The 10,475-nt window shown below is 39.3% G+C and overlaps 1 protein-coding gene across 1 annotated transcript; it reads left to right on the forward strand.

Annotated features, from left to right (window-relative positions):
* Positions 1-2,148, forward strand: LOC106084345 (4-aminobutyrate aminotransferase, mitochondrial). Its single transcript, XM_013247963.2, has one exon. It carries the CDS (start codon positions 222-224, stop codon positions 1,680-1,682), a length of 1,461 nt encoding a protein of 486 aa, XP_013103417.1. The 5' UTR covers positions 1-221; the 3' UTR covers positions 1,683-2,148.
* The last annotated feature ends 8,327 nt before the right edge of the window (positions 2,149-10,475 follow it).

Genomic DNA, 10,475 nt, shown 5'->3' on the forward strand with positions numbered 1-10,475 from the left:
GAGGCAACATTGTCTGGAAGCATTCAGTGCTTGCAAGCAGTCCGTTCAGTCATATACAAAACGGGTTTTTTTCGGCACAAGGAGAGTGGGAGACAGAACACAACAACAGTATACCAGTATACCAAACTAACACCACACATCCCCCACTCAACACACCACGTACAAAGTACAAGGATTCCAGCAAATTTGTTCAAGGAAAAGTGATTTTACCAAACGTCATCATGCGTGCTGCCTTAGGATTAAAACATGTAACCAGAGCTTCCAGAAATGTCAAACATTACTCGTCCTTGGCTGAGCCCAAGGAGCCCATACTGAAAACGTCTAGCATTCCAGGACCCAAGTCATTGGAGTTGAAAAAACAATTGGCTGCTGTGCAGCACGCTGGCACAGTGCAACTATTTGCCGATTATGAAAAATCCACGGGCAACTATCTGTGCGATGTCGATGGCAACATGCTGTTGGATGTATACACACAAATATCATCCGTTCCCCTGGGCTACAATCATCCAAAATTGCTAAATGTCTTCCAAAATGAAACGAACCTTAAAGCTTTAATCAATCGTCCAGCATTGGGCGTATTTCCGGGCAAAGAATGGCCACAAAAATTGAACAATGTGCTAATGCAAGTGGCCCCCAAAGGCTTGAACAACCTGACAACAATGATGTGTGGCTCCTGCTCCAATGAGAATGCCTACAAGAATATTTTCATGTGGTACAGACAAACACAACGTGGTGAGAATGTAACATTCAGCGATGAGGAGAAGAGTTCCTGCATGGTTAATATGACTCCGGGAGCACCTAAGTTGAGTCTGCTTTCGTTCAAGGGTGCCTTCCATGGACGCACCATGGGTGCCCTTTCCACCACACACTCCAAGTATATACACAAAATCGATGTGCCCTCTTTCGATTGGCCTGTGGCCAGTTTCCCTGAATACCGTTACCCTTTGGAGGAGAACCGCATGTACAATCAGGACCAGGATAAGCGTTGCTTGGCTGAGGTGCAAGATTTGATAGAGCAATACAGGAAAAAGGATATACCAGTGGCCGGTATAGTGGTCGAGCCCATACAAAGCGAAGGCGGCGACAATGAAGCCTCTCCCGAATTTTTCCAACAATTGCAACGCATCTGCAAGGCCAATGGTATGGCTTTGCTTATCGATGAGGTGCAGACAGGAGGTGGTGGTACCGGCAAAATGTGGTGCCATGAGCATTTCAATTTGCCATCACCCCCTGAGGTGGTGACCTTCAGCAAGAAAATGCAACTGGGAGGTTACTTCCACAGCAGCGAGTTTGGGCCCAAGGAGTCCTACCGCATCTTCAACACCTGGATGGGAGACCCAGGTAAAATTCTCATGCTCGAGGAAGTCCTTAAGGTAATCAAGCAAGACAACCTGCTGGATCAGGTCAATCGATCGGGCAAGGTCCTTAAGAACGGTTTGTTGGATTTGGAAAAGGAATTCTCCACCATTATAAATTCGACCAGAGGACGTGGAACATTCTTGGCCATCAATTGTAGAAATACTAAAACCCGTGATGACATGATCGCCAAATTGAAAATGGCTGGTCTGCAAACCGGAGGTTGTGGTGATCTGGCAATACGTTTCCGACCCGCCTTAATATTCACCGAGAGGCATGCCAATCTGGTATTGGATCGTTTCCGCCAAGTACTCAAAGAAATGTAAAAAGGGCCACCAAAATGGCTCTATATCCAAGCTCAAGAGCATAACATAACACGATAGCACAACAACAGCAACGCTATGCACAACGCAAGACGCAAGCAGCCTGTATTCCATAGTAACTTAAGTACACTGAAAAAAAAACACTAAATGGGAAATTTATGTAAATTGACATCCATCCTGACTAGAAGCACTCAAGGATACACTCAAGCAAGCACCACCAAGAATTGCTTTTTGCTTCTCCAAGTTGCCTGGTGGCCGCCGCTACTTCCTTTAATTATTTGAAATTTTTCTAAAATTTTCTTTTGATGCTTCTGGCAATTCATAAAGATGCTAGTTCTTTTTCGCATACAACCGAGTTTTTATCAATTTATGTAGCTTTAATTTAGTGAGACAATAAATTAATAAAATAGTACCCTATATGATGGTAAGTGTATGGAGGATGTCCCCATATATGTATATGTATAGCTAACATGAACGTATGTATGTTAATTCGAAACAATTGGTGGGGTGCCATCCATATGTATATCAAAAAGTTGATGTAGTATGGTGTGGTGATGGCAATGATTTCTTTCAATTACTAGTTTAAATTAGACCAAAAAAAACCTCCATCTATCATCCAAAGGGAGCTTACTTGGCTCTTGACATATTGGGGGGGGGAGGGACTAGCAGAGGTGTGGCGGCAAATGGAAGCCTTAAGTGAATATAAGTTAATCAATTTGTTTTTGTGATGATGGTGTGATTTTTGATTGCAAATCGAGAGAGAGAGAGGACAACAAAAATGATTGATTTTTGTTTTAGCTAATTTGTGAGGCATCGTCATTGAAGGTCGCATCCATATCCAATGCCCCCATTACGAAATTCATTATGATTGACCTAACCTAAAGAGTGATGGGGGAGAAATAATAAATAAGAAAAAAATTTATCATTATAACAGTGTATGTCGTCGTATTACATACCACGAGGAATGTTACAAAAGTTTTTAAGCAAAAAATACGATTTTAAGCAAGTTAAAGTCTATATACTACTGCAATTTTTCAAACTGATAAGATTGTCTTTCATAGAAAATTTCGTCAAACTTTTATAGAGAGTTTTATGGAAATTTGATTTGCATAGAAACATTTCGGAGAACACTCTTTAAAGGGTTTTTGTTGTTTTGCTTTACTTTTTGGAATAGAGGCAACAAATAGAAACATATTGGTAGAAGCTGTAGGTAATCCAAAAATAAAACGAAATAAATTTTCTGACCTAAAAAAGAAGCGCAAAAAGAAATGAATGCACGAACAGCACGTCGACAAATATGCAGCTGCAATATGCTCATATAAGTTATGCTATGACAATCAAAGATAGTCTGGGTAACAAGTTTTTGTTATAATGAAGAAGAGATGTTGCTATAAGAAAGGTTTGACTAACAAGACCCATCGTTTCATTCGAAGGGCATTCCACTGCTCACAAAGGTGGAAGCATGTAATCTATTGGTGGCATAGCAGTCTGATGAGGCCTCTGGCATTGCTGTCCACCCCAATACATTTAACACACCACATTGCTGATACTCTTTGAAGAGTTTTTGTTATTATGCTTTTCTATTCTAAGGCAACTCGGACTGATGATGAAGCTTTGGTCAGCATCGAAATCGCGATCTCCGTAGCCTGACCAATGCTGAAAAACAATAAGGCAACAGAAGCCGATGGGTTGCCGGCTGAACTGTTTAAGACCGGATGCGAAACGCTAATTAGGCGTATGCATCAGCGTGTCTGCGCAATCTGGCTAGAAGAACGCATACCCGATAATTGGAACATCAGTATACTATACCAAGTATACAAGAAAGGGGACAAGACGGTATGTGCGAACTACAGAGTTACGGCATAGCTGTGAGCACCACGCAGGCTGGAACATTGAGCTCCAATTTGTGTGGTGTTCATTGCTGTCACGAGAAGCTTAGCTGCTGGTTACAGGGCGCGTCCACAGGTAGCGGATAGTGGAATGCTCAGTGAGAGGAAGGGCGGTAACGTCTCTTGCACAAATACTAAGTGCCTATGATGTTCGATATGACAAGGCGAGTTATTGGCGTCTTTAAATAACCAATGGCCAACCTGTTCCTGCGGATGGTGGAACGAGCTTGCTCACCTATCGCCAACTCCACATGAAATGGTGGCTACAACAACAGCAACAGCAGAGGTACAAGTCTCCTCCCCATCGCATACAAGATGCTATCGAGCGTGCTGTGTGAAAGATTAAAATCTAAAGTCAACGAAATAATTGGGCCCTATCAGTGTAGCTTTAAGCCTGATTAATCCACCATAGACCGGATATTCACACTGCGCCAAATCCTGGAAAAGACCCGAGATGGACAAATCAACACTTACCGCCTTTTCGTTGACTACAAAGCCGCCTTCGATAGCCCTATAGGTTCAAAGGTATTTCAAGTAATGTCTGAGTTTGGTACCCCGTGCAAAACTTATACGACTTTGCAGGATGACGCTTTCTGATACACGCTCCTCAGTTAAAATAGGAAAAAACCTCTGCGAACGGTTCAATACCCAACGAGGTTTCAGACAAAGAGACAGCCTATCGTGTGTTCTCTTTAATATTCTGATGTTAAAGATTATACCAGAAGCAGATGTGAATAGGCATGACACACTACTCACGGGAAGAAGCAATTGCAGACTTTGAAAGCATCGAAATAGAATCCTCGAATGTATTTCGCCATAATCGAAACAAAACACCATGTTTGAAACGAAGGATAATATTGGCTAACAGATGCTACTTTGAATTAAGCAAGCAGATGTGGAGCAAAGCCAACTCCCGACAGACGAAAATTACACTATACAAGATATGATACCACCCATGCTGTTGTATGGCTCCGAAGCATGAGACGGTACTTTGTTGGAGAGAAAAATCCTTCGTAAAATAAATGGACTACTCTGTCCTAATGGAGAATATAGGCGTCATATGAACCACGAGCTCTATGACGACGATAGCATAGTTAAACGCATCAAATTACAACGGTTTGCGTTGGCCAGGTCATGTTGCCAGAATGGATGAAGAAGCTACAGCAAAGAAGTCTTGTGGAGGCAAATACGGTGGTACACGCAAATCGGGACGACTAAAAGACCGTCCCATGGCAGCCGGTTGTACGTACCGGATTGACCCGATGGAGTCCTCCATCGGCAAGGGCTGCCGCCTCAGTGTACAACACACTGTACAACAACAACTAAAAGACCGATGGAAAGATCAAGTGGTGGGAGACACCTCGAAACTTGTGAGAGAGATTTTAGAATGAGCGCAGAAGATCGAGGCGCTTGGAACTATTCCACGTTCGGCTAGTGGAACAAATGTTCTGTCATAGCCAATTAAAGTAAAAAAAAAAGTTCCTCAGAAATGTCGTCAGCGGTGATAACCACCAATTTTTTTTTCTGATATTATTGCCACGTTTTGAACCCCCGGCGCTCGGCGTCATAGGCGCACATGCAAACCTCTGCGCTACAATGGTCTCCAGAATTTGTCAGAATTAAAATTTCATAAAAAATTTCGTCAAAAAAATTGTCTAAATTTGATCTTCATTTCGTTAAAATTTGAATTTCATAGAAAATTTTTCGAAATTCATAAAAATTTTCTTCGAAAATTGATTTCCAAAGAAAACTAGTAGCTGGACCGGGACCGCTCCACTGCGACTTCTTTCACTCTCTTCTATAACTTGAGGCCTATATAGCCATGGTCTAAAATTAATTCTTGTTTCGGATCTTTTGGAGGTGGGATGGTGGAATGCTCTACTCTAAAATGCCTTTCATTTGATCGCATATAGCGCTTTGTCGGTTAATATGTCTGGTTTGGGGATTGTTTTGGGTTTGGGGTAGCAACCCAGATATACTGGCCCTAAAAATAGATATCAGATTCATGCTTTACTCACAAACACCTTTCTTTTGATCACCATATTGTCAGTAAATAAGATGTTGTTTTTGTAGCCAAATTGATATGTGGAGGTAATGATCCTCGTCAAGCTCTATAGGAGTACAAGCTCAATTCGTTCCGTAGGACAAATCCATTCCGTAGGACAAATCCGTTCCCCAGGACCATTGGTTATTGGTTATTTAAAGGTGCCGATGCCATCCGGCCTTTCACTGAGACTCACCACTCGATATTGCTGATTGTCCGCGACTGCATTTGCAGTTACTCCAAATACGAAGCATTCCACTATCCGCAATCTATGAACGCACTCGGTAGCACTCAGCTGAACTTCTCGTGATGACAATGAACATCACATAAATCGGAGCTCAGAGTTCCAACATTTGTAACGCTCACAGTCATTCACAGTCAGTCGGGTCGGTAAATAAGTCCTATTTTGGGGGTGTTGGGGACAGCGGAGGGTGCAACCCATCAGACATTTGTTCCTGAAAGTGGATATCGAATTCCTGATCCACTCCCAAATATCTATCATTTGAGACCCATATTGAAAAAAGAATTTCTTGGAAAATTTTGAAAAATTTTAATAACAAATTTTGTTTTTTGAAATTTTTGTCGAAATTTTATTTTTATGAACAATCGACTCTAAATTTTAATATTAAAAAATATTTGTCAAAAAATTTTTTTTTAATAAATTTCGTCAAAATATATATTTTTTAGAAAATTTTGTCAAAATTTTATTTCTGTAGAACATTTTTTTATCAAAACTTTATTTTTATTTAAAATTTGGTCAAAATATATTTTTTAAGAAATTTTGCAGCGAAATGTATGTTGTTGCCGAGGTTGGCATGTCCTCCTATAACGCAGAAAGCCCGGGCGACATCATCAGAAAAATTATGTCATGTAAAAACTTCTCTCCAAAGAGGTGTCGCACTGTGCCACGTCGTTCGGACTCAGCTATAAAAAGGAGGCTCCTTATCATTGAGCTCAAACTTGAATCGGATAACATTCAGTGATATGTGAGAAGTTTGCCCTTGTTCCTTAGTGGAATGTTCATGGTCAAATTTGCATTTGCAGAAAAAAGAAAATTGATTTTTTTTTAATTTTTAATTTTTTTATATTTTATCAAAATAAAATTCAAAAAAGTTTTTAGCTAAAAGAACCACAGCAATAGATTTCTCCAATCATTCCAAAGAAAATATTTTCCATACATATCTACAATTATCAGTATAATTGTAGTAATCAGTGCATAATTTCCACCCAACTTACTTTTGATATGAAATAAGAAGGTTTGGGCAAACTTTTGTCATTGACATTCAACATTAGCCCACCACTTGGTGAATTTCATATAGTTAAAACTTAATTGTCTTATCAGGAAGATAAGATTAGTAAACTTTACGCACCAATATTGTTTAAAATTTTGGCAAAAATCTGGTGATTGTTGCCGCCCTCATAATCATTTAGCTTTAGTCATTTTTTTAAAATTCCTCATTAAAAAGCCACCCTATTATTCGCATAATAAAGATAATAAGGGAATATAATACGTAGTAGTATAAACTTTTCTCTGATTACAAAAATTTCACTTTCATTATAAGAATTTAATAGCCAACGGCGAACATTGATTTACGTTTTATGGTAAGCAATAATTCCTATTCGACTAAGAGGATAGTGGGCTTAAGGGACGCTTCAGTATGAAAGTTTTAAGTAACCTTATGGAGTTTTAGGTTTTTGGAAAGGACATTAGGCGTTGCTCTAGCATATATATTTCAATTGAATCTTCCAAAAAACCTTGTTACCACCTGATATAAAATTTCAATGGTTAACCCAAATCATGTCATGCTATATCAAAAAATTATCAACTTGAAAAAATCAGTGATAACATCAGAGCGAATCGATAAAAGCCAAAATATACAAAGAAATTTCCCAATTGATTGTATACATAGAAATGCTATCTTCAAATTGAATTTAAGTTTTGTACCCTGGTCGTGGGAAATAAATCTTTCTTTAAAAACAATCCTCATTTTCTTATCATTCTATTGAAAAAGACTTCTTGAAAAACCCCAAGGGGTCTTAAGTTTATGGTTAGGATTTTTATAGACTTTGAACTCAAATCCCCTTTAGGGTAATAGAAACAAACTTTGAGCCTGCTCCTTAATCTTAGATAAAATTTTAAACGACAAATTAGATTTTTATTAGAAGCTAATGCTTTATGTATGGAATAACACCGTTCTGACTCGGGTATTGAAGAAAATGTTCAGCGGTGGTTTTCCCCTCCTAATGCTGGCAACATTTGTGAGGTACTATGCCATGTAAAAACTTCTCTCCAAAGAGGTGTCGTACTGCAGCGCGCCGTACGAACTCGGCCATTGAGTTTAAAACTTGAATCGGACAGCACTCATTGATACGTGAGAAGTTTGCCCGTGTTCCTTAGTGGAATGTTCATGGGCAAAATTTGCATTAAAGGAAGGTCTATTAACAATGATTTAAAAACTTGAATTGGATATCACTATTTAGTGAGAGAAGATATGATTCATATTTTACTTTCAACGAAAATTATATTTCTTTTTGTTATGGTTTTCTACTATGGCTGGTTAATGAATCATATTTATGTTATTTCACTCAAAAGGAGTAAGTCGAGAGAATAAATATTACCAGAAAATTTCTGCCGTGGCGAGTGCTACCTTCAGTACCGTAGTGTTGCTCTCTAACCTCCCGTCTGTTGGGTCCACAGATCATTGCTTGAGAAATTTTCGGCATCAAACTTAATTCCAAATGGAAATGCGTATTGGATTTTAAGTTTGGCTACCACAAGCTGTTTCATCAATATCTCTTCATATATCAATGGCTGGCTTATTTCCAGGTTCAATTGTCTTTGGTCCACAAACATCACCAATGTGATGTTGGAATAAAAAAAGATAAAAAATTAAGAGAAATTTGTTTCAATTGACCTACAGCCGGAACCATACAAAAATTGCAATTTCAAATTTCAATAAAAAAAATTCTATTAAAATCGAAATAAAAAAAAAACTTTATTTAAATTTTTATACCCTCCACCATAGGATTGGGGTATAGTAATTTTGTCATTTTGTTTGTAACACCTCGAAATATGCATCTAAAACATTTTAAGTCGATCTAACCATGTTCGTCCGTTTGTTCGTCTGTCGTCTGTCGAAAGCACGCTAACTTTCGAAAAAGTAAAACTAGGCGCTTGAAATTTTGCACAAATACTACCTATTAGTGTATGTCGTTTGGGATTGTAAATGGGCCAAATCGGTCCATGTTTTGATATAGCTGCCATATAAACCGATCTTGGGTCTTGACTTCTTGAGCCTCTAGAGAGCGCTATTCTCGCTCGATTTAAATGAAATTTTGCAAGTAATGTTTTGGTATCACTTCCAACAACTGTGCTAAGTATGACTTCAATCGGTTCATAACCTGATACAGCTGCCATACAAACCGATCTTGGGTCTTGACTTCTTGAGCCTCTAAAGGGCGCAATTCTTATCCGATTTGGCAGAACCTTTGTACAACTGCTTCTCCCATGACATTAAACAAACGTGTCCAATATGGTCTTAATCGATCTATCCGGATTTTGGTTCTTGAGCCCCTACAAGGTCCAATTCTTTTACGAATGGATTGAAATATCGCATCGGACTATAAATTGATATAGCTCCAATAGCATAACAGTTCTTATTCATTTTTCTTTGTTTGCCTAAAAAGATATACCGCGCAAAGTACTCGAAAAATGCGATCCATGGTGGAGGGTATATAAGATTCGGCCCGACAGAACATAGCACGCTCTTAATTGTTTTAATATCCATTTTTTTCAAATTTTAAAACTTATTGTTTTGACCTAGACCACATATAGTTACACTGCGCCAAATCCTGAAAAATATCCGAGAAGGACAAATCAAAACCTACCATCTCTTTGTTTGTAGTCAACATACATGCTAATCTCCGCTTTCGATACCCCTTTACGTTCCAAGGTATTTCAAGCCATGCCTGAGTTTGGTATCCCTGCAAAATTAATAAGACTCTGCAGAATGACACGTGCTGATACACGCTCATCAGTTAAAATAGGAAAAAAACCTTTGCGAACGGTTCAATGCCAAACTAGGTTTCAAACAAAGCGACTGCCTATCGTGTGATCACTTTAATATCCTGCTGAAGAAGATTATACCATGCTACTCGCCTATGCCGACGACAGCGACATCCAAGGTCGGTCACCGGAAGTAGTAACTGCAGCCTCTGAAAGAATCGAAAGAGAGTCAGTGAAAATGGTTCTGGCAGTAAATGGAGATAAGACGAAATGGATTGTTTTCAACTCCCAAAACCCCTTGTACAGCAGAGCAGATAAAGAAAATGAAGAAAGTTGCGAATCACAACTTGACATCAGTTTTGAGAATGACACCAGTTTTGAGATGAAGCGAAGAAAAATACTGACAAACAGATGCTTCTTTGGACTAAGTAGCAGTTTAGAAACAAGGCCACCTCTTAACAAGCAAAGATTACACTATACAAGACTCTGTTACAACCCGTGTTGTTATATGGTTCTGAGACATGGCAGATGAGGCAGTGTTTGGAGTATTTGAGAGAAAGATTCTTCGTAAAATATATGGACCAGCTCGCGTTAATGGAGAATATAGGCAACGTATGTACCACGAGCTGTATGACGACGATAGCATAGTTACACGCATCAAAATACAGCAGCTGCGTTGGCTAGGTCATGTTGTCAGAATGGATGAAGGAGCTCCAGCAAAGAAGTCTTTTGAAGGCTAACACGGGAAGACCAAAAGCCCGATGGAAAGATCAAGTGATGGGAGACACCTCGAAACTTGGTGTCAGAGATTTTAGAATGAGCGCAGAAAATCGAAGCGCTTGGAACGCTATTCTACG

The sequence above is a fragment of the Stomoxys calcitrans genome, chromosome 5 (assembly GCF_963082655.1).
Source record: "Stomoxys calcitrans chromosome 5, idStoCalc2.1, whole genome shotgun sequence".
Lineage (NCBI taxonomy): Eukaryota > Metazoa > Arthropoda > Insecta > Diptera > Muscidae > Stomoxys > Stomoxys calcitrans.

Bases quoted from the DNA above. Each gene is read 5' to 3' on its own strand.
- LOC106084345 (XM_013247963.2), top strand. From the start codon at position 222: ATGCGTGCTGCCTTAGGATTAAAACATGTAACCAGAGCTTCCAGAAAT.